Source organism: Macaca mulatta, chromosome 4 (assembly GCF_049350105.2).
Source record: "Macaca mulatta isolate MMU2019108-1 chromosome 4, T2T-MMU8v2.0, whole genome shotgun sequence".
Lineage (NCBI taxonomy): Eukaryota > Metazoa > Chordata > Mammalia > Primates > Cercopithecidae > Macaca > Macaca mulatta.
Window position 1 is genome coordinate 152,370,435 of NC_133409.1, and position 24,510 is coordinate 152,394,944.

A 24,510-nucleotide genomic window follows, 5' to 3' on the forward strand; every position below is an offset into this window, starting at 1 on the left:
CTCGTCTGCTTCTCCTTTAGAAAAAAAAAAAAAAAACACGAGTATGTGAGGGGAGGTTCTGGTGGCTGGGGGAGAGGAAAATGATGGGGGATGAACCAGGAACTCGGCACTGACATGTCAAAAGGGGTCTGGGAAGCTGCGCATGGGTTTCACGCAGGACAAGCAGGTGACATGAGAAAGGGCAGTTGAAGTGTCCACTAGACTGGAAGTGCCATGAGGACTGACTACATCAGCTGGGTTCACTGCAACATCCCATACCTGTCAACTAGTAGACACGAAATTATTTCTAGAATGAATGACAACGAATGAATAGAAGAAAAGGGTTAAAATATTGCAGAGGACACTTCGAGTTGAAGGATTCTAGGATTTAGAAGCCTGCGCCATGCAGGCAGCTAGGTAGTATATGACACACAACCCATGTGGCTAATCCAGGGATATGTACTTCAAGAGTTGGGGCTATGAATAGTAAATCTGAAATTACTGCAAAATGAAGTAACTATGTACAAGAGTCGGTTTCCTGGAAAAGGTTCTCTGAAAGACAATGGATTTTATATCACTGGGCGCAGTGGCTTACGCCTGTAATCCCAGCACTTTGGGAGGCCGAGGCAGGTGGATCATGAGGTCAGGAGATCGAGACCATCCTGGCTAACACGGTGAAACCCCATCTCTACTAAAAATACAAAAAAATACAAAAAGCAGGCCGGGCGCGGTGGCTCAAGCCTGTAATCCCAGCACTTTGGGAGGCCGAGATGGGCGGATCACGAGGTCAGGAGATCGAGACCATCCTGGCTAACACAGTGAAACCCCGTCTCTACTAAGAAATACAAAAAATAGCCGGGCGAGGTGGCAGCGCCTGTAGTCCCAGCTACTCGGGCGGCTGAGGCTGGAGAATGGCCTGAACCCGGGAGGCGGAGCTTGCAGTGAGCTGAGATCCGGCCACTGCACTCCAGCCTGGGCTACAGAGCGAGACTCCGTCTCAAAAAAAAAAAAAAAAAAAAAAAAAAAATACAAAAAGCTAGCCGGACATGGTGGCAGGCACCTGTAGTCCCAGTTACTCAGGAGGCTGAGGCGAGAGAATGGCGTGAACCCAGGAGGTGGAGCTTGCAGTGAGCCGAGATCGCGCCACTGCACTCCAGCCTGGGCGACAGAGCGAGATTCCATCTCAAAAAAAAAAAAGGTTTAAAAAGCCTTGATAATGCATGGCTTTGGTGCCCATATAGTTGATATTCGGGATTTTCCCATTTCAAAGAGTATCTTATACAAATGTGGAACATCAATATTTTATTCATCAGGTATTTTTATTTGTTAGTTGTTAGCTCTCCAGGCTAAGAAAGATATGGTTGAATAGTTAGAGTCCTTCTACCACTATAAGTTGCTACTCTCAGACTGGTCAGAGGAGGCTCCAGGCCTTTACTATAAAACAAAATGTATCAGACAAATTGATCTTAAGCATATGCCAAAGGGTTTCAATTTACTAGCAAGAGAACGAGCCCAGTGTCAAAAGACAGCCAGTTGGGAGGAAGTCTGGGAAGGGAAGGAAACAGAATGATTATATTAGCAGCCTGTTAGGTAAAGGTCTTAATAAGTTTCCAGTTGTGACCCAGGAAAACAGAGTTAGGAAGCTCTGAGATGCCAGGAGTGCCCACAGTCCATCTCAGAAACAGAAAACAATGCATTCAAGAAGTCAGGCCAGGCGTGGTGCCTCACGCCTGTAATCCTAACACTTTGGGAGGCCAAGGCGGGTGGATTGCCTGAGCTGAGGAGTTCGAGACCAGCCTGGGCAACACGGTGAAACCCCGTCTCTACTAAAATACAAAAAATTAGCTGGATGTGGTGGCACGTGCCTGTAGTCGCAGGTACTCAGGAAGCAGAGGCAGGAGAATCGCTTGAACCTGAGAGGTGGAGGTTGCAGTGGGCCAAGATCACGCCACTGTACTCCAGCCTGGGCGACAGAGTGAGACTCTGAGACTCCCTCTCCAAAAAAAAAAAAAAAAAAAAAAAAAAGTCAGTGATGTAGATCCACTTGTGACTATTAATAAGAACAATGTTTCATTTCCTAACAGTAATGCCTGGTAACTGCAATTAATCATAAAAGTGTGATGCAAGGTCAAACAAATCAGACAGCAGAGCATCAAGAGACAAATTCAGCTTTTTTTTTTTTTTTTTTTTTTGAGGCATAGTCTTGGTCTGTCGCCTAGATTGGAGAGCCTGATCTCGGCTCACTGCAATCTCTGGCTCCTGGGCTGAAGAGATTCTCCTGTCTCAGGCCCGGCGCGGTGGCTCACACCTGTAATCCCAGCACTTTGGGAGGCTGAGGCAGGCAGATCATGAGGTCAGGAGTTCGGGACCAGCCTGACCAACATGGTAAAATCCCGTCTCTACTAAAAATACAAAAGTAAGCAGGGCGTGATGGCACGTGCCTATTGCGCCTGTAATCCCAGCTACTCCAGAGGCTGAGGCAGGAGAATCACTTGAACCTGGGAGGCGGAGGTTGCAGTGAGCCAAGATCGTGCCTCTGCACTCCAGTCTGGGCAACAGAGCAAGACTCCGTCTCCAAAAAAATAAAAATAAAAAATAAAAGATTCTCTTGTCTCAGCCTCCAGAGTAGCTGGGACTACAGATGCACACCTCCACACCTGGCTAATTTTTTGTAGAGATGGCAGGGTCTCACCATGTTGCCCAGGCTGGTCTCAAACCCCTGTTCTCAAGAGATCCTCCTGCCTCAGCCTCCCAAAGTGCTGGGATTATAGGAAGAGCCACTGCACCTGGCCTTGCTTACTTTTAAATAAGCAGCCACCAGTGATTTTCTCAAGATGTTAGCAAAAATGCAGAAAACAGTTTGCCTGTTCCTTAGTTTGGAGATTTTGTCTTTAACAATTTTCCTGGGCTGGGCGCGGTGGCTCAAGCCTGTAATCCCAGCACTTTGGGAGGCCGAGACGGGCGGATCACAAGGTCAGGAGATCGAGACCATCCTGGTTAATACGGTGAAACCCCGTCTCTACGAAAAAGTACAAAAAACTAGCCGGGCGAGGTGGCGGGCGCCTGTAGTCCCAGCTACTTGGGAGGCTGAGGCAGGAGAATGGCGTGAACCCGGGAGGCGGAGCTTGCAGTGAGCTGAGATCCGGCCACTGTGCTCCAGCCTGGGTGACAGAGCGAGACTCCGTCTCAAAAAAAAAAAAAAAAAAAAAAAAAAAAAAAAAAAAAATTTTCCCCAGTTCCCCAGTTTCTTCCTGCCTAGAGGTCTTCCCTTATGCCTGACCTGTCTTCACTCCTGCTGCAGGCAAACCAATCCTAGCAAAGGTCACTTTTTTGTTTGTTTGAGACAGAGTCTTCCTCTGTCGCTCAGGCTGGAGTGCAGTGGTGGGATCTCGGTTCACTGCAAGCTCCGCTTCGCAGGTACAAACGATTCTCCTGCCTCAGCCTCCCGAGTACCTGGGGCTGCAGGCGCACGCCACCACACCCGGCTAATTTTTATATTTTTAGTAGAGACAGGGTTTAGCCATCTTGGCCAGGCTGGCCTCGAACTCCTGACCTCAAGTGATCTGCCCGTCTTGGCTTCCCAAAGTGCTGGGATTACAGGCGTGAGCCACCGCGCCCGGCCAACACGGCTAATATGCTTCATGAGCATGGACCCCATCTTCCAATCTGAAATAGAATTTCGGTTGTCCCTTACTTTGCAGAGTTTTTGGCGCTATAAAACTTCCATACTTTATTTATTATGTATCCTGTCCCTCCCCCACCGCAAAATGTAAATTTGGTAAGGAACTTTTGATTTGTCCTCTGCTAGATCCCAGCGACGGAAAGCAATGAGCACACATTAGGCCTCCATTAAATTGATTTCACTTGTTGAATGAATGCGTTAGGGAAGCACTCACGGACTGACCATCAGGGGGCGTCAGAGAAACTGGATAGAGGCGGAAATGAAGAAAAAAGAATTACTCCGAACTTTCAGGCATGGTTCCGCGAGGTTTGAACTCGCTCGGCCACCGTAGTGCTTAGAGGCCGGAAAAAGTGCAGCCCCTTCCGGGCTTTGCGGTACCGGACGACGGCTTTGGGATGTCGGAAATTGATCCTAGAGGTCCCAAGGTAGCCGCCTTGCGAAGCTGAGGCTCCAGCCGAGGGCTCCAGGCCTCCGACTGGCCCAGCAGTGAACGGGGCTGCCCGACGCTTCAGGGCTGGGAGCAGGGAGCGTGGGTCGCCATGGCGACGCCGGCGGGGCTGGAGCGCTGGGTTCAGGACGAGCTGCACTCGGTGTTGGGGCTGAGCGAGCGGCACGTCGCCCAGTTCCTGATCGGTACTGCACAGCGCTGCACGTCGGCCGAGGAGTTCGTGCAGCGCCTACGAGACACTGATACTTTGGATCTCAGTGGGCCGGCCCGGGACTTCGCCCTGAGACTCTGGAACAAGGTGTCGGCAGGGTGGGGAGGGGTCCTGTGATTTGTCCCGATGAGGCTGGCCTAACGGTCCATCGAGGAGTTAAGAAAGCTCAGTTCACAAGCACTTATTCTTTGTCCGTTGTCGCCTAGGTACTGTGCTAGCTGCTGGACGCCCAGCTCAGTGGAGAAGATTGAGGAGGGCTTAGGTGTGTCGGGTTAAACGCAATAGAACGGTGTTTTTCGAACTCTTAACATGCATCCAGGGCCCTTGTTAAAATGCAGATTGCGATTCAGTAGGGATCTTAGTTTCTGCATTTCTTTCTTTTTCTTTCTTTCTTTCCTTTTTTTTTTTTTTTGAGAGACACAGCCTCGCTCGCCCTGTCGCCCAGGCTGGAGTGCGGTCATAAGATCACGGCTCACTACAGCGTCGATCTCCCTGGCTGAAGCGACCCTCCCATCTCATCTTCCCCAGTAGCTGGGACTATGGGCATGCGCCACCACCCCCGGCTAATATCTTTCATTTTTATTTTTATTTTTAGAGACGAGGCCTTGGTGTGTTGCGCAGGCTGGTCTCTAACTCCTCAGCTCAAGCAGTCCTCCTCTCTCAGCCCCGCAAAGTGCTGGGATTACAGGCGTGAGCCACCTTGCCCGTCCCCCCTCAGCTTCTGAACTTCCTTTCAGCCGTTTAATTAACAGAGGAGGCCCGGTGCAGTGGCTCACACCTGTAATCCCAGCACCCCAGAAGGCTGAGGCAGGAGGATCATTTGAGCCCAGGAGTTCGAGACCAGCCTGGGCAACATAGTGAAACCTCCCTACAAAAAATTTAAAAATTAATTGGGCGTTGTAGTGTGCACCTGTGTTTCCAGCTACTTAGGAGCCTGAGGTGGGAGGATCACTTGAGCCCAAGAGGGACAGAGTGAAACCCTGTCTGTAAAAAAAGCCAAAAAGCTGTGGGCCCCATTCAGGATGATAAACATGGGGTGAAGCCATGAGGAAGACAGAATGAAGGCTGGTTAGCTGGTTTAAAACTAAGTAATTGTGCCCGGGTGCGGTGGCTCACGCCTGTAATCCCAGCACTTTGGGAGGCCCAGGCAACTGGATCATGAGGTCAGGAGTTTGAGACCAACCTGGCCAACATGGTGAAACCTCATCTCTACTAAAAATACAGAAATTAGTCAGGTGTGGTGGCAGGCGCCTGTAATCCCAGCTACTTGGGAGGCTGAGGCAGGAGAATTGCTTGAACCTAGGAGGTGGAGGTTGAAGTGAGCCGAGATCACACCATTGCACTCCAGCTCCGGGTGACAGACCAAGACTCCATCTCGGCGGGCGGGGGGAGACTAAGTAATTGCTTAAATTAGGAACAGAGCTAGAGCTAAGTGGGAGGGCAGAGATCAGGAGTTGCTCAGACCTCCTTATCTTCCCCTCTACTGACAGGTACCACGAAAGGCAGTGGTAGAAAAGCCAGCGCGGGCAGCAGAGCGAGAGGCCCGAGCCCTGCTGGAGAAGAACCGATCTTATAGGTTGTTGGAAGACAGTGAAGAGAGCAGTGAGGAGACTGTGAGTAGGGCTGGAAGCAGCCTCCAGAAGAAACGTAAAAAGCGGAAACACCTCAGGAAGAAGCGTGAGGAAGAGGAGGAAGAAGAGGAGGAAGAGGCTTCTGAGAAAGGGAAGAAGAAAACAGGGTAAGTCAGAAGCAGGGCGAGGGAGGATGGGGCAGGCTGAAGTGTGCTCGATGCCCTTATTTAATCCCCTGGATGGGCTGCAGGGGGAGTAAACAGCAGACAGAGAAGCCAGAGTCAGAAGATGAGTGGGAACGGACAGAGCGTGAGCGCCTTCAGGACCTGGAGGAGCGTGATGCCTTTGCTGAGAGGGTTCGACAGCGGGACAAGGATCGGACTCGAAATGTCCTGGAGCGGTCAGACAAGAAGGTGAACAGGAGCAGCACGTTCTGTAAATCCCCAAGATCCCAGGGTGAAATGTGAGGTTGGCTGTGATTGCAGAGATGGTGATCTCTGGGAAGACAAGGGGCTTTCTCTAGTGAGATGTTCACCTCTGTGGGGAGAGATGAGGTGAGAGAAGCCCTGTGCATCCTGTGGCTAAGGCAACTCTCTACTGTATCTGCAATCGTACAGATCCCTCACTGAGAGGGGACATTTTTTGTGTTAGGGTACATCTGAATGATCCTTGTGATTCTAAAGAGGAGCAGCTGTCAGTGTGGGGGCTCTTTGGCCTCACACCCCTCCATTCTTGTTTTTTTTTTTTTTCTAGGCTTATGAAGAAGCTCAGAAGCGCCTCAAGATGGCCGAGGAGGACCGGAAGGCCATGGTGAGTCCCAGGGCCCAGGGAGCCAAGATCAGAAGACAAAAGGGAAGACCGTCTGATAGAGTGGTTACGTATAGGGAGAGAGAATACAGAGGAAGCACGGTGTGGATGCTGATGGAGTGGTCAGGTCTCTAGAGGAGGGGCTTGGTTGTCAGGAGCCAGCTGAGGACAGACTTATGTTGTCGAGGGAAGGAGCCCTCTTAAGTTGTAGGGGAAAGGAGGCTACCCATAAGTCCTCCTTGACTCTTAACTTTAGGATCAAACATACTCTATTAGTGAATGAAGTTGTGAGCTTTCCCTATTCCTGAGTCCTAATGAGATGTGAGGCAGCTGGAATGTTGTCAAGAAGGTTGCTGGAGGACAAGGGCAGGGCGGCAGTCCCACTGTACAGGAATATGCTAACCATTCAGCTTAGGTACACCATCTCCAAATACCTTCCCACCACCTAATTCTTGCACCCCTTATATGGCTTTGTGATCTCCCTGTGTCTTCTCACTGGACAGGGGCAGAGCCCTCATAATTCATAAACTGGATTTTTTATGGTATGAAACTAGGTAGGGTAAGCTGTTTTCCAAAGGCCTGGTCTTGTCAAGTAAAGTCACACTTAGATTCCCCAATAGAATTTTGAGACACTTCGAGCTCCTTTTTTTTTTCTTACCTTTTTTCTTTTTTTTGAAATGGAGAGGGGCACACGCTGTCCTGTCGCCCAGGATGGAGTGCAATGACGCGATCTCGGCTCACTGCAACCTCTGCCTCCCGGGTAGCTGGGATTACAGAAGCACACCACCACACCTGGCTAATTTTTTTTTATCTTTAGTAGAGACGAGGTTTCACCGTGTTGGCCAGGGTGGTCTCGAACCCCTGACCTTGTGATCCACCCACCTTGGCCTCCCAAAGAGCTGGAATTATAAGCGTGAGCCACCGTGCCCTGCCTTCTTTTTGTTTGTTTTATTTTTAATTTTTATTTATTTATTTATTTTTGAGGTGGAGTCTCACTCTGTTGCCAGGCTGGAGTGTGGTGGCGTGATCTCAGCTCACTGTAACCTCTGCCTCCCTGGTGGAGGAATCAAGTGATTCTCCTGCCTCAGCCTCCCGAGTAGCTGGGACTACAGACCCGCACCACCACACTCGGCTAATTTTTTGTATTCTTAGTAGAGAGGGGGTTTCATCATGTTGGCCAGGATGGTCTTGATCTCTTGACTTTGTGATCTGCCCGCCTTGGCCTTCCAAAGTGTTGGGATTACAGGCCTGAGCCACCACGCCTGGCCCTTTTTACTTTTTAAATTTTATTTATTTATTTATTTATTTATTTTTATTTATTTTTTTGAGACGGAGTCTCTCTCTGTCCCCAAGGCTGGAGTGCATAAGTGTGATCTTGGCTCGCTACAAGCTCCGCCTCCCGGGTTCATCCCAATCTCCTGCCTCAGCCTCCCGAGTAGCTGGGACTACAGGCGCCTGCCACCACGCCCGGCTAATGTGTTTTGTATTTTTTTAGTAGAGACAGGGTTTCACCGTGTTAGCCAGGATGATCTTGATCTCCTGACCTCGTGATCCGACCACCTCGGCCTCCCAAAGTGCTAGGATTACAGGCGTGAGCCACCACACCCAGCCTTTTATTTATTTATTTTTTTGAGACAGAGTTTTGCACTTGTTGCCCAGGCTGGAGTACAATGGCGTGATCTTGGCTCACTGCAACCTCTGCCTCCCAGGTTCAAGCGATTCTCCTGCCTCATCTTCCAGAGTAGCTGGGATTATAGGCATGAGCTATCTCGCCTGGCTAATTCTGTGGAGACAGGGTTTCTCCATGTCGGTCAGGCTGGTCTTGAACTCCTGACTTCAGGTGATCCACCTGCCTCGGCTTCCCAAAGTGCTAGGATTACAGGCGTGAGCCACCGTGTGCCTGGCCTACTCTTGGAGGTCTCTCCTGACCAATTTATCTCATATCTCTTCCTGAAATTGACTGTGGTTAGGCTTCTGAGACATCTCAATGCAGTTGTAGTGGTGGTGGTGGTGGTACTGTTTTGGCCTGAATTTAATTTTTCTTTTTTTTTCTTTCTTTTTTTTTTCTTGAGACGGAGTCTCGTTCTGTTGCCCAGGCTGGAGTGCAGTGGCATGATCTCAGCTCACTGCAACCTCTGCCTCCCGGGTTCAAGTGATTCTCCTGCCTCAACCTCCCAAGTAGCTGGGACTACAGACATCCACCAGCATGCCCGGCTTACTTTTGTATGTTTAGTAGAGACGCAGTTTCGCCATGTTGGCCAGTCTGATCTCAAACTCCTGACCTTAGGTGATCCATCCCCCTCGGCCTCCCAAAGTGTTAGGATTACAGGCGTGAGCCACTGTGCCCAGCTGTAATTTTTCTTTTTCAATTACAAAAATATTTAAGCACATAGGGAAGTTGAAAGAATAGAAAAAAGAACACTCATATACACTATTCAGTTTGAAAAATGGTTAATACTGTGGGCAATATTTGCATTGTCTTTGTAAATGTGGTATGTTCTTTTCAGATCATTTAAAAGAGTCTTAGACATCATAGCATTTTATCTCTAAGTACATCAGTATGTACCTGCTAAGGATAAAGACATTGTCCTCTAAAATCAGAATGCTCTTGTCACAGTCAGGAAGTTGAACAGCAATTCTTACGTATCGACTAAGATCTCTGTACAAACAAAGATTCCCTCATTACCCCCAAAATAACTTTAATGACTGCTTTTTCCTAACAATGCAGTCAAGGTTCATGCATTGCATTTGGTTATTAGATTTTAAGTTTGTTTCTCTTTCTCTCTGTCTCACCTTGCAGTGTCCTACATTCTGGATTTGTCTGATCCTTATCTTATGGTGTTAAGTACTTCTCTGCCCTGTGCTTTCTTTAAAGCGGCAATTGGGTCTAAAGCTTGTCTACACTCAGATTAAACAGTTGTGGCAGGAACACTTCTTGGGCGGTGATGTGCACTTCATATTATGTCATATCACGGGGACATACTATCCAGTTGTGTATCTATTAGTATTGATATCCTTTCTACCAATAGCCTTTCATCGAATGCTTTTAGCAGCCACTGGTAATCCTTTCCTGAACATGTTATTTTGTTGGGGATTGCAAAATGGTGATTTTTTGATTCTGTCATTCCTGTTACATGTATTGGCTAGAATTTGTCTATAAAGAAGAGCTTTTCCTTAACAACTAGGAACAAGCTACAGTTCCTTCTTAAAAACCAGGGTAAATGTTTGTTTCCTTTTAAATACCAACTTTTAGAGTAAGGAGTTTGGTGTAACAGTCATTTCACTGGAGACAGATTTTTTTTCCCTTGTTTTTTGTTTGTGTGTGTCATGTTGGATCCAAGAATTTTTATTTTTCAGTATTTTATAATCTCACATCATTATTCTTTTTAGTGCTCAAATTGCTCTGATTTTTTACCCATATTAAAAAAAAATCTATCTTCCTCTTCCATTGAAGGAATATTTGACTGTGGTACTTAGATTAGGTCGTGATCATAAACTGCATTTTAAGTCTTTACAGAACAAACAAGAAAAGCCAAGCAACTAAGTAGAACCAGGCCCCTTAAGGGTAAAACACTAGAGGGGCTTTTTTTTTTAACATGGAGTTTTGTTCTTGTCGCTCAGGCTGGAGCGCAGTGGCGTGATCTAAGCTTACTGCAACCTCCACCTCCCGGGTTCAAGCAATTCTCCTGCCTCTGCCTCCCAAGTAGCTGGGATTACAGGTGCCCACCACCGTGCCCGGCTAATTTTTGTATTTTTAGTAGAGACGGGGGTTTCACCATGTTGGCCATGCTGGTCTCGAGCTCCTGACTTCAGGGGATCTACCCGCCTCAGCCTTTCAAAGTGCTGGGATTGCAGGTGTGAGCCACTGCGCCCGCCCGACCACCAGAGGGGCTTTGACCTTGCAGTAGAGGAAGTTGGGATCACAGGGAAGATGATGTTGTCATAGTGGGAGGACTCCTGGCAGGAAAGGGCCTAACAGATATTGCCAGTTTTCTGCTGTCATCCATAATGTGTGCTGAAAAGTTTGTATCAAAGGTAAATGTGTAGAAACTAAGTGACACATAGCATGGTGAAGAGAGGTTAGTACCAGAGAGCCAAACATCCCTGATTACATTTGCCTTACGGAAACACTCTGATGCTGTAGTCCTACCTTTTTATAATCAGTTTTTCTCTCTTCCTCAAACTATAGTCATACAGTTTAAGACCAAGGAACATCTAACTGGGGCTGAAGATTGCCTCCTGTTGGCACCCCCACTGGTTTCTATCTTTGTCTGAATTGTTTTCAGTTTGAGTCCTGTGCTGCTAAATACTGGATTAGCCTTTTATTTTCCCCCTTTCCACTAATTTGAATAAAATGGCAAGAGTAAAATAAAGCTATGCAGACATCTCCCTGATATATCTGTTTTAATAAAGATGATAATGCTGCCCGAGAGGACTTTCCAGCTGGATTCGGCTGCAGGAAGATAGGGTGTGGCGTCAGTATGTAGCATCCAAAGAGGCCCAGATTTGAGTATGTCATTGTTTTGGTTGTGCATTGCAGAGGGAAGGTGGAGGGTGCATCCTTAGGTTCTCATGGCCGCCTGTCAGGGAATTTTTCCTTTTTAGGGATTGGTAGAGAAAGGGGTTGCTGCTCCAGCAAGATAAGGATTCGACTGTCCTTTCCCAACTCAGGTCCCTGAGCTGCGGAAGAAATCTCGCCGAGAGTACCTGGCTAAGCGGGAGCGAGAGAAGCTTGAGGACCTGGAGGCGGAGCTGGCTGATGAGGAGTTCCTTTTTGGGGATGTCGAGCTGAGCCGGCATGAGCGGCAGGAGCTCAAATATAAGCGGCGAGTGCGGGATCTCGCCCGGGAGTACCGGGCAGCTGGGGAGCAGGAGAAGCTGGAGGCCACCAATCGCTACCACATGCCCAAGGAAACCCGAGGACAGGTGAGGCGAAGCGGCATCTGCTTCAGCCTTGGTCCCTAAGACAAATTGTGGGGAAGGCTTCAGGGGATTGGGCAACCCCTGGGTCAGCCCCTTTCTTGCCTCGCCTTTCCCAGTGGGCAGTGGGCGGGGGTAGTTATGGGAGGAGGGGGGCGGGCAGAGAGGACATCCTCTGTTTTCGAGTCTTCACATATCCCCGTTCTCTGTAGCCAGCCCGAGCTGTGGATCTAGTGGAGGAGGAATCAGGAGCCCCTGGGGAGGAGCAGCGGCGCTGGGAAGAGGCACGGCTTGGGGCAGCATCCCTGAAGTTTGGGGCCCGAGATGCTGCCTCTCAGGAGCCCAAGTATCAACTGGTGCTGGAGGAGGAGGAGACCATTGAGTTTGTCCGGGCCACTCAGCTCCAGGGTGATGAGGTAAGAGGAGAGCTGGGAGATATTTTGAGGAGGACCCGAAGCAAGCTATTTAGCTCACATCTCCTCCTCTTTCCTTAGGAGCCATCAGCTCCACCCACCTCAACTCAGGCCCAGCAGAAAGAGTCCATCCAGGCTGTCCGCCGCAGCCTCCCGGTGTTCCCATTTCGAGAGGAGCTCCTGGCTGCTATTGCAAATCACCAAGTCCTCATCATTGAAGGCGAGACAGGCTCAGGGAAGACCACCCAGATCCCGCAGTATCTCTTTGAGGAGGTACAGTCATCTCACCCTTCAGCTTGCCAGGGCACCTGGCATCAATGTCCTCATTCCTATCAGTGCTCCTTTTACATTGCATTTTTAGTAGTCACTTACCCATCTTTTCCACTAAATTGTGAAATTCTTGAGAATAAAGACCATACCCTTTTCACATTTCTGTTCTCACTTCTTGCATTCATTTCATTCAGGTTAGAAGCACGGGTAGGTGGATAGGTGGAGTGGGACATGTGTGTAAATGTGGACCTCCCTGTACTCCAGCCTGGCCAAAAAACAAGAAGGTAAAGGACTATTTTCTTGTCTTTTTGATCGTTTTTTTTTTTTTTTTTGGAGATGGGAGTCTTGCTGTGTCACCCAGGCTGGAGTGCAGTGGCACGATCTCGGCTCACTGCAACCTCTTACTCCTGGGTTCAAGCAATTCTCCTGCCTCAGTCTTCAAAGTAGCTGGAATTACAGGCATGCGCCACCACACCTGGCTTATTTTTTAGTAGAGAAGGGATTTCACCATGTTGGCCAGGCTGGTCTCGAACTCCTGACCTCAAGTGATCCAGTCGCCTCAACCTCCCAAAGTGCTGGGATTACAGGCATGAGCCACTGTGCCTGGCCCCTGCCCTATTTTGGAGGCCCTTGCTCTGATGCCCAAGCTGGAGTGATGTGGCACCATCATGACTTACTGCAAGCTGGAACTCCTGGGCTCAAGAGATCCTCCCACCTCAGCCTCCTGAGTATCTGGGAGGTGCACACCACCATGCCCATATTAAAAATTTTTTGTTTTTTTGAGGTGGAGTCTCGCTCTGTCGCCAGCCTGGAGTGCAGTGGTGCGATCTTGACTCACTGCAACCTCCGCTTCCTAGGTTCAAGTGATTCTCCTGCCTCAGTCTCCCGAGTAGCTGGGACTACAGGTGCATACCACTACACTCAGCTAATTTTTGTATTTTTAGTAGAGATGGGGTTTCATCATGTTGGCCAGGATGGTCTCAATCTCCTGACCTCATGATCTGCCCACCTTGGCCTCCCAAAGTGCTAGAATTACAGGTGTTAGCCACTACACCTGGCCTGAAATTTGTTTTGTTTTGTTTTGTTTTGTTTTTTGTTGTTGTTGAGACAGACTCTTGCCCTTTTGTCTAGGCTGGAGTGCGGTGGCATGATCTTGGCTTACTGCAACCTCTACCTCCCAGGTTCAAGCGATTCTTCTGCCTCAGCCTCCCAAGTAGCTGGAATTACAGCCATGCACCACCATGCCCGGCTACTTTTTTGTATTTTTAGTAAAGACAGGGTTTTACCATTTTGGCCAGGCTTGTCTCAAACTCCCAACCCCAGGAGATCCGCCTGGCTTGGCCTTCCAAAGTGCTGGGATTGCAGGCGTGAGCCACTGGGCCTGGCCAAAGTTTTTAATTTTTAATTTTTTTGTCACACTACGTTGCCCAGGCTGGTCTCGAACTCCAGAGCTCAAGCAATCCTCCCACCTCAGCCTCCCAAAGTACTAGGATTATAGGCATGAGCCACTGTGCCCAGCCTTCCTGCTTTTTACCTTAGCTGACTCTGCCTCAGCTAATCTGTTCTTTTCCAGCTCAAGTCTAGCAGAGCCATGAACTTAATTACCCAGAGCTAGGTGAGGACCCCCTTTGAGGGCCCTAGGTCTGTCATCCTATCTATTTGCCCTTCTTTTCTGGTATTCAGCATCTGTCTTTTCCTCCTTTTCTCCTGTCTGGCTTTTACAACTTCTTTCTCTGAATTGTACCTGGTCTCAGGGGGCATATTTAGCAAAGGGTAAACCTCTTCTTTCTTCCTTGTCATTCAGGGTTATACAAAGAAGGGTATGAAGATTGCCTGCACCCAACCCCGGAGAGTGGCCGCCATGAGTGTAGCCGCCCGAGTGGCCCGGGAGATGGGTGTGAAGCTTGGGAATGAGGTGAGATTTCTAGGGAACTGGGGGGTAGAGACTGGGGTCTGTGACTCAGTCTACACTGCCCTCAGGTCCCTACGGCAGAAGTCTTGGTGCTGCCCCACTTCACCTTTCCCCAGGTTCCTTTCAGGGCACACCATCCAACACTTGGTTGCTAATGATTTCCCTTGACCAGGTTGGCTACAGCATCCGCTTTGAGGACTGCACGTCAGAGCGAACTGTCCTCCGCTACATGACAGATGGGATGCTTCTCCGGGAGTTCCTCTCTGAGCCTGACCTTGCGAGTTACAGGTACATACAGGGCCCTCATCTCCCATGAGAGAGCTGCCCACATTCTCTTCCCCCTGTGCTGCCGCCTCCCTCCCACTCAGTTCTCTCCTGGATCTCTAATCTCTGGCTTTTCTCTCATTTCTTGCCACCCAGCCAATTCAGCCATTGTCTTCTGATTAATCCACCAGTTCTTATATCGTTATGGTTCAAACGGTCCTTGAACTGACCTCCAGGTACCACTGAGATGGGGCTGGAGGATAGAAGAGATTGTAGAGAAAGCCTCTTCTTCTTTCCCCATTCATCTCCAGGGTTAGGAAACAACCAGGATAGCATAGCATTGCTGCGGAGGCTTGAAATGCCATGTGGAGACCATTTGAAAACACCTGGAATGCTCAGCTCAGAGGGAGAAGCAGGAGAGGCATCCTGGTTCCCTCTAAATATGTGAAGGCTGTGACATGGAAAGAAGGATGAGACTTGGTTTATGTAACCCTACAGGATATAGCTAGGAGCCATGGGGAGGTTACAGGGAGACAGATTCCAACTCAATACCGACGGCTGAGTAACCCTCAGAGTGTTGGAGATTGCAGGGCCTGTCACAGTGGTTGGACTCTGGATCTTGGCCCTCCACACAAGTCTTGGGTAGCTTGGTCTGTGAATAATGAGCTCTTAGTGCTGGAAATGGCCAAGCAGAGGTTGGTTGAACATGTGTTGAGGGGGAAAAGGGATTCATGAATGTGCTGGGGTTGGGGTCAGGCCAGCTGAACAATATGTGCCCTTTTGACTCTTCAGAGGCTGTGAATTTCTGGCCCTGGAAGATCACAGTGGAGTGATTGGACAGATAGGATTTTATCCTTCATATCCCTTGCAAAAAATCTCTGAGAACCCATGGGGAGCCAGCCAGTGCAAGAGGGCCTGATGCAGATATTTTTGCCCATCGAGCCAGCCTGCTTTGTGGAATGACTGGGGGCTTCACCATCACAGTTAGGGTTAGGGACAAAGAGTTGAGGTCAGAGAGGTGGGTAGGGGAAGATGAGGATGAGTTCCTGGGACTTGGCTGCCACCCAGAAAAGCCAAAAAATAAAGCAAAGAGAAAGAAGGTGTCATGCACATAACTGAGTTAGGAGGAAACCAGGGAGCATGCAGAGTCCTCTGAGAGTTGGGGTAGAAAGGCTTAACTTGCTCCTCTCTGCAAAAGAAGAATCCTTCTTGGCAGGTCTCGCTGTGTCACCCAGACTGGAGTGCAGTGGTATAATCTCGGCTCACTGCAAGCTCCACCTCCCAGGTTCATGCCATTCTTCTGCCTCAGCCTCCCAAGCAGCTGGAACTACAGGCGCCCGCCACCACGCCCGGCTAATTTTTTTTTTTTTAAGTAGAGACGGGGTTTCACCGTGTTGGCCAGGATGGTCTCAATATCCTGACCTCGTGATCCACCCTTCTCGGCCTCCCGAAGTGCTGGGATTACAGGCGTGAACCACCGCACCTGGCCTCTTTTTTACATAGAGTGTCGCTCTGTCACCCAGGCTGGAGTGCAGTGGCTCAATCTTGGCTCACTGCAACCTCTGCCTCCCGGGTTCAAGCGATTCTCCTGCCTCAGCCTCCTGAGTAGCTGGGACTATAGGTGTGCGCCACCACACCTGGCTAATTTTTTTTTGTATTTTTAGAAGAGACAGGGTTTCGCCATATTGGCCAGGCTGATCTCAAACTCCTGACCTCGTGATCTGCCTGCCTTGGCCTCCCAAAGTGCTGGGATTACAGGTGTGAGCCACCGTGCCCAGCCTAAAGCATATCCTTCAACTTTTTCTTTTTTTTTTTTTTTCTTTTTCTTTTTTTTCTTTTTCTTTTTTTTTTTTTTTTTTTTGAGACGGAGTCTCGCTCTGTCGCCCAGGCTGGAGTGCAGTGGCCGGATCTCAGCTCACTGCAAGCTCCGCTTCCCGGGTTTACGCCATTCTCCTGCCTCAGCCTCCCGAGTAGCTGGGACTACAGGTGCCCGCCACCTCGCCCAGCTAGTTTTTTGTATTTTTAGTAGAGACGGGGTTTCACCGTATTAGCCAGGATGGTCTCGATCTCCTGACCTCGTGATCCACCCGTCTCAGCCTCCCAAAGTGCTGGGATTACAGGCTTGAGCCACCGCGCCCAGCCTCGTTCAACTTTTTCTAGTAAGAGCAGCTACTGAGTCTAAGCAGACTCTTGACTGAACTAGAGAGTATGTCTGACTTGTCCTGGCCTCAGTGCAGCCTCTACATCTTGGCTTCTATTGTCTGCTGAGGCTGGGATAGGTTGCAGATCATGGGTCCCTGGCCGTCTCTGACTTTCTGTTGGTCTTACATAACTGGGATGGCTGAGTTCTCCTTAGAGCCCCCTCCGTCAACAGTCATTCTTGAGCTCTTTGTGTCCATCACTCCCCTCTCGTCCAGGGAACCCTGGTGTCTGATACTGCATTGCCCAGCGCTCCTCCCTCATTGCTGCCCTATTCCCTCCCCAGTGTGGTGATGGTGGATGAGGCTCACGAACGGACCCTACACACAGACATTCTCTTTGGATTGATCAAGGATGTTGCTCGCTTCCGACCTGAGCTCAAGGTCCTGGTGGCTTCAGCCACACTGGACACTGCCCGTTTCTCCACCTTCTTTGATGACGCCCCTGTGTTTCGAATCCCCGGACGCAGGTTTCCTGTGGACATCTTCTACACCAAGGTGCTACCTCAGGGAGGATGGGCTTAAGTCTGTGGCAGAAAAGCTGAGGCCTTTGGAGAAAGTTATCCCAAGGAGGGAAAGATGGAGTGGAAGGTCCAAAGGGGAACTAGGATAAAGTATATGTTGAACTGGGAGGAGAGGAAAGGTTTGCCTAAGCAGGTGGCCCTCCTGTGACCCCATCTCTTTCTGCTCTCCAGGCTCCAGAGGCTGACTACTTGGAAGCTTGTGTTGTATCTGTGTTGCAGATCCACGTGACCCAGCCCCCTGGGGATATCCTGGTGTTCCTGACAGGACAGGTGCCTGACATGGTTGGGAGAGGGGAGGGTGTATCTCAGGGGAAGACGGGGCCGGCATGTTGGCCTTCTGTGACTCTGGGATCCCTGCTGCTCTCCCCGCCCTCTATCCAGGAGGAGATTGAGGCTGCCTGTGAGATGCTCCAGGATCGCTGCCGCCGCCTGGGCTCCAAAATCCGGGAGCTCCTGGTGCTGCCCATTTATGCCAACCTGCCCTCTGACATGCAGGCCCGCATCTTCCAGCCCACGCCACCTGGGGCACGAAAGGTCGGTTGGAGAAACCCACACTCTTCACCCCTGTGCTTCCCACAACTAGTAGTGAAAAAGCTGTGTGCCTGCCCCATGCAAGGTGAGCCCTGGGCACTGCTGCACACAGCTGAGGAGCAGTCAGTCCTTTGTCCCTGGGACTGAAGGGAGGAGAAATATGGTGTGAACCAAGAGAGAGCCAAATATGTGATCTGGAAAGTAAGCACAGTAGATTCAGTGGAGAAGGGAAGTCCTTGATGTGCCAGGAGGTGGGATTTGATATGGACCTTTAAGAGAAATGGCTGAGGTCGGCCAGGTGCAGTGGCTCACACCTATAATCCCAGCACTTTGGGAGGCCGAGGTGGGCAGATCACAAGGTCAGGAGATCAAGACCATCCTGGCTAACACAGTGAAACCCCGTCTCTACTAAAAAAATTTTTTTAAAAATTAGCTGGGCATTGTGGCGGTCGCCTGTAGTCTCAGTTACTCGGGAGGCTGAGGCAGGAGAATGGCATGAACCCAGGAGGCGGAGCTTGCAGTGAGCTGAGATCGTGTCACTGCACTCCAGCCTGGGCGACAGAGTGAGACTCTGTCTCAAAAAAGAAGAGAAAAGGCTGAGGTCAGGCATGGTGGCTCACGCCTGTAGTCCCAGGACTTTCGGAGGCCGAGGTGGGCGGATCACTTGAGGTCAGTAGTTCAAAACCAGGTTTGCTAACATGGTGAAACCCTGCCTCTTCTGAAAATACAAAAATCAGCCGGGCGTGGTGGCGTGCGCCTATAATCCCAGCTGTTCAGGAGACTGAGTCATGAGAATCGCTTGAACCTGGGAGGAGGAGGTTGCAGTGAGCTGAGATTGCCCTACGGCACTCCAGCCTGGTGACTGTGCGAGACTCCGTCTCAAAAAAGAAAAATGGCTGAGAAGTTATCAGAGGAAGGCCCAAAGTATGTTTGAAGTCAGTGTGAGCTAATAGGCTTAGTGGGAGGTTCATATGGTGAAGGAGTAGGAGACAAGGCCTAAGATTAGGGAGAGCCTTTGATGACAGGAGAGTTTGGACTTTATTTATTTTTCTTTTTTGAGACAGAGTCTCGCTCTGTCACCTAGGCTGAAGTGCAGTGGTAAGATCTCGGCTCACTGCAGCCTCCACCTCCCAGGCTCAAGTGATTCTTGTGCCTCAGCCTCCCAAGTAGCTGGGATTACAGGTGTGTACCACCACACCAAGCTAAATTTTTTTTTTTTTTTTTTTTTGAGATGGAGTCTCACTCTTGCCCAGGCTGGAGTGCAGTGGCGCCAGCTCTGCTCACTGCAACCTCTGCCTCTCAGGTTCAAGCGATTCTCCCGCCTCAGCCCCCCTAGCAGCTGGGATTATAGGCGCCCTCCACCACGCCCAGCTAATTTTTTGTATTTTTAGTAGAGATGAGGTTTCGCTATTTTGGCCAGATTGGTCTTGAATGCCTGACCTCAGGTGATCCACCCACCTTGGCCTCCCAAAGTTCTGGGATTATAGGCATGAGCCACTATGCCCGGCCAACACCCAGCTAATTTTTAGTAGAGATGGGGTTTTGCCATGTTGGCCAGGCTGGTCTTGAACTCCTGGCCTCGAGTGATCCACCTGCCTTGGCCTCCCAAAGTGCTGGGTTACAGGCATGAGCCACTGTGCCCAGCGAAGTTTGGACTTTAGACAGCTGAGTAGCAATCAAAGGATTTTGAGGAGAGATTTAACTTTCATTCAACAAATATTTAATGAGTTCCTTCTGTGTGTCAGGTACACAGGGGTTGATGATACAGTGATGAACAAAACAAGTCCCTAGCCTAACAAACTTGCACTTGTGGTCTATTGGGGAAACAGTGGATGCATAAATACATAATGTCAATTTGTGGCCAGTGCTATGAAGAGATACAAGGTAGCACAGCAGGATGGAACTTGACTCTGAGGGGTGGGAGTGAGGACTGGCATGAAGGTATTTTCCTTGAGGTGTAGTGAGGGCCTCTTCAGTCAGGGGAAAGTGGAACAGAGACCCAAATCAGGTGAGGGAGGAAGCCAGGCTGATACCTGTGAGAAGAGTGTGCCAGACAGAGGGAACAGCTGATGCAAATAATCCAGTGAGGAGTGCACTTACGTGGGCAGAGCAAAGCAGTGTGCGAGAGGAGTGAGGGAGGTGGTGGAGTGCTAGCAGATGAGGTCAGAAAGGCAGCGGGGGTAGGTGATCCAGGCTTTTAAGGGGCTTGGATTAAATTCTAGAGTAGGATAGGAAGCCACTGAAGGATGGGGAGTGATGTGACAGGTTTGTATTTTAAAAGGACTGTCCTGGATGCCATGTGACAGAGGGTAGGAGCAGAAGCAGGGAGACGTGTTAGGAGGCTCTTACAGGAAGTGTTGTGTGAAGATGAAAGCAGTGGTGGGGAAGATGGGGCAGGAACTTGAATACCCCCATTTCCCAACCCCCCCCCCAAAAAAAACCCTAAATCCTCTTCTCCATTTTCTTTCCTCCTATGGCCCTGCTATCTCCCAGCCCCCACTTCCCTCTCCCCTGTCTTTTGGACTTGTCCCCTGCTCCTGACCTTGAATACTAATTCCTTCAGCTCCTGCCCCTTACTGCAATTGCTTCACTACTCCTAACTTTCCAAGATTACTTTTTCTGGGTAACTAGGTAGGTGGAGTCACTGGGTGACCCCATATCCTCTCACTCAGGTGGTTGTGGCAACGAACATTGCTGAGACATCACTCACCATCGAGGGCATCATTTATGTGCTGGATCCGGGGTTCTGTAAGCAGAAGAGCTACAACCCCCGCACAGGCATGGAATCGCTCACTGTCACACCCTGCAGCAAGGTCAGCCTGGGAACGCATGGGGGTGGGGGAGGTGGAGTTGGCCCACAGAGAAGGTCCAACTCAGAAGCAGAGTGGGGCCTTCCTAGGGAGCGGGGATGAGCAGTTTGCATCCTTCCAGATTTCTTGCGTAAATACTGCCTTTTCTCTTTTCCCTGACCAAATTGTCAGCCAGCCTGCTGTCCTTTCTTTCCAGGCCTCAGCCAATCAGCGAGCTGGCAGGGCAGGTCGAGTGGCTGCAGGGAAGTGCTTCCGCCTGTATACCGCCTGGGCCTATCAGCACGAGCTTGAGGAAACCACAGTGCCTGAGATCCAGAGGACCAGCTTGGGCAATGTCGTGTTGCTGCTCAAGAGCTTAGGTGATTGGGCTACCTGAGAGAGGAGGGAGGGGCTGGAGTCACTGTCCTTTGAAGGGACTGTGTTCCATCTGTCACACCTCTGTCTAGGGATCCATGACCTAATGCACTTTGATTTCCTGGACGCTCCACCATATGAGACACTGCTGCTGGCTTTGGAGCAGCTGTATGCTCTGGGAGCCCTCAACCACCTTGGGGAGCTCACTACGGTGAGTTGGGGGGCAGCATGGCTTGGGGCAGGATGATAGGGGTCAGGATGGCTCCAGGGGCCCCTGTAGTAGTAGTGGGAAACCTGAGGGAGGACTGAGCTCAACTCTCTCTCTCCTCTCCCTAGTCTGGTCGAAAGATGGCAGAGCTGCCGGTGGACCCCATGCTGTCCAAAATGATCTTAGCCTCTGAGAAGTAAGCCCTCCCCTCCACCTGGTCTCCCAGCACACATACTGGCCAGGCCTCCTCTTGTCTCTGGGGTCCTCTTTGTCGTTTTCTCTTCATCATATTATCCTTTAACACATAAGAAAGTATTAGATAACTCTGATTGCCCTCTTTTGAGGGTAAGACACTTGATCCTATCCTTGATTCCACTGTGCCTGGCCCCTTGAGGAACTTACTCGTTCCTAAGGTTTGAAACTAAAACATTTAATGTAGCTGTGGAGGGACGACCTTTAAATGCCATTCCTCTGCTGTCAGAGATCTTTTCCAAATGCACATAGTGAATGCACACTTTCTGCAGAAGCCTCAGAAGTCCCCAGTGTTTCCTGCTCCTGCCTCCATGGATGTCCCTCCTTTGTGACTGTGTTTCATCTATGGCCCCTACCTCCTTGACCCCCAGGCTGCTGCCAGAATCTATCTGCTGGCTGCTTTGTAGCCATTAGGCCAACCAGCCTTTTCCACATGAGGGAACATCCATCACACAGTGATCACTCCCCACTCCACCATATCTGTTCCTATGTGTCTTGCTTTGAACTCATGCTTTCCCCTTCCTGTCCCAGGTACAGCTGTTCAGAGGAGATCCTGACAGTGGCTGCCATGCTCTCTGTCAACAACTCCATCTTCTACCGACCAAAGGACAAGGTCGTCCATGCTGACAACGCCCGTGTCAACTTCTTTCTCCCTGGTGGTGACCACCTGGTTCTGCTAAATGTTTACACACAGGTCACTGGGCTTGGGTGAGTGGGAATGAGAGACACCGGGGGACTTTAGTCCTACTGTATACTTAACTGTCTCTCCTTTCTTTTTAATCCTTTTCCCAGTGGGCCGAGAGTGGTTACTCTTCCCAGTGGTGCTATGAGAACTTTGTACAGTTCAGATCAATGCGCCGAGCCCGGGATGTGCGGGAACAGCTGGAAGGGCTCTTGGAACGTGTGGAAGTTGGTCTCAGTTCCTGCCAGGGGGACTATATCCGTGTACGCAAGGTCAGCATTTCTTCAGCCTCCTGCTCTCCACCCCCAGTACCTTCCCAGGAGCAAGCTTCTCTAGGGGCATGCAGCAGTTCCTCCAGCCTGAGAGCATGCCCTCTTCCCCTTATGTATGACGGTGTCCTCCCAGGGCCCTTTCTTCCCCAGACCACTGGAGGTTCATTCCTGGGAAGTTCTTCATGCATTCCTTACCTCTCTAGTTTTCCTGAAGCTGGAATTAAAAAGGTAGTGAGCTCTTAGGGTCCCCAGATGTCTGCCTTTTCCATTGATTTTCTTTCCTGCCTGCTCCTTAGGCCATCACTGCTGGTTACTTTTACCACACGGCACGGTTGACTCGGAGCGGCTACCGCACAGTAAAACAGCAGCAGACGGTCTTCATTCATCCCAACTCCTCCCTCTTTGAGCAACAGCCACGCTGGCTGCTCTACCACGAACTTGTCTTGACTACCAAAGAGTTCATGAGACAGGTGAGGACAACATCCTGTGCCCACACAGGTGGAGACTATGTAGAGAGATGGTATCCTGACAAGCTAAGAACCCAGGTTCAAGTTGCTGGGACTGGTACAGAAAGAGGAAGGTAGGGTAAAATAGAAAGACATCCTTTGTTTTGTTTTTGTTTTTGAGACTGAGTCTCGCTCTATTGCCCAGGCTGGAGTGCAGTGGCGCAATCTAGCCTCACTGCAACCTCTGCCTCCCGGGTTCAAGATATTCTCATGCCTCAGCCTTCCAAGTAGCTGAGATTACAGGTGCAAGCCTCAATGCCTGGCTAATTTTTGGTATTTTTAGTAGAGATGAGGTTTCACCATGTTGGCCAGGCTGGTCTTAAATGTGTGCCTCGGCCTTCCAAAGTGCAGGGATTACAGTTGTAAGCCACTGTGCCCAGCCCAAAGACATCCTTTCTAACAGGTGTCAGCATCTTCCAAGATCTGAGAACTAGACATTTATTCAATACATATTTGAATGGCTACTGTATAGGTGCTGGGGCTATAATGAACAAAGCAGAGTGTCTCGTCTCACAGAGTACTTTGTCTATGTTCTAGGCTTTTCTTTTTTTTTTTTTTGAGACAAGAGTTTCGCACTCTAGTAGCCTACGCTGGAGTGCAGTGGCACAGTCTCAGCTCATGCAATCTCTGCCTTCCAGTTTCAAGCAATTCCCCTGCCTCAGCCTCCAGCTGGGATTACAGGTGCCCACCACCACGCCCAGCTAATTTTTGTATTTCTAGTAGACAGGGTTTCACCATGTTGGCCAGGTTGATCTCGAACTCCTGACCTCATGATCCGCCCGCCTCAGTCTCCCAAAGTGTTGGGATTACAGGCGTGAGTCACCACGCCCGGCATGTTCTAGACTTTTCTTAGGAATAGCTTATTTGGTATCTTGAATAACACATAGAGGTGTATCTGCCCTTTGGATATATAATAATAGAGCCAGGCACCTTTACCCCTAGCCCTGCAGTCAAAGAGGAAAGATAACTTTTGACCACACACATGAGGATCTAGGTTGGGGCTGGGCATAGTGGCTCATTCTTGTAAACCATCCTAGCACTTTGGGAGGCCAAGGCAGGATCCCAGCACTTTGGGAGGCCAAGATCAGCCCAGGCAACATACTGAGACCCCATCTATACAAAAAATTAATGGGGCACTGTGATGTGTGCCTGTAGTCTCAGCTACTTGGGAGGCTGAGGCAGAAGGACTGCTTTGAGCCTGGGAGGTCGAGGCTGCAGTGAGCCATGATACGCCACTGCAGTCCAGCCTGGGCAACAGAGCAAGACCCTGTTTCAATTTAAGAAAAAAATAATAATACACAAAAGATCTATGTTGGAAAGAAGGGAACTCCATTGATCTTTTCTCTCTCCTCCTAGGTACTGGAGATTGAGAGCAGTTGGCTTCTGGAGGTGGCTCCCCATTATTATAAGGCCAAGGAGCTAGAAGATCCCCATGCTAAGAAAATGCCCAAAAAAATAGGCAAAACACGAGAAGAGCTAGGGTAAGAGAAGGACGTAAACAGAACCTGTGACACCAGCTCCTCTTCCTTCTATACATTATTTAATACCTATTAAATAAAATTATTTTTGGAATAAAGCTTGTGGGAATATTTGGGATCTAGAGAAAGTGATACATGAAATTCTATCTCATATAGTCAGTTAAACTTTATTATTTACAAGTTAAATTACAGAGCAGCTTTACACAGCATGAGATGGA

At 49.7% G+C, this 24,510-nt stretch overlaps 1 protein-coding gene across 3 annotated transcripts; it reads left to right on the top strand.

Moving 5' to 3' along the window:
• Positions 1-4,032: 4,032 nt before the first annotated feature.
• On the top strand, positions 4,033-24,390 carry DHX16 (DEAH-box helicase 16). Of its 3 annotated transcripts, none has more exons than XR_013416053.1 (20): positions 4,033-4,407; positions 5,811-6,058; positions 6,142-6,304; positions 6,645-6,701; positions 11,370-11,624; positions 11,831-12,034; positions 12,113-12,304; positions 14,106-14,216; positions 14,386-14,501; positions 16,963-17,173; positions 17,371-17,469; positions 17,581-17,733; positions 20,403-20,543; positions 20,737-20,899; positions 20,987-21,105; positions 21,231-21,298; positions 21,886-22,048; positions 22,147-22,344; positions 22,561-22,778; positions 24,171-24,390. XR_013416053.1 is itself a non-coding variant. In XM_028846803.2 (20 exons), the coding sequence occupies exons 1-20, from the start codon at positions 4,057-4,059 to the stop codon at positions 24,297-24,299; spliced, it is 2,958 nt and encodes a 985-aa protein (XP_028702636.1). In that variant the 5' UTR covers positions 4,033-4,056; the 3' UTR covers positions 24,300-24,390.
• Positions 24,391-24,510: the final 120 nt, after the last annotated feature.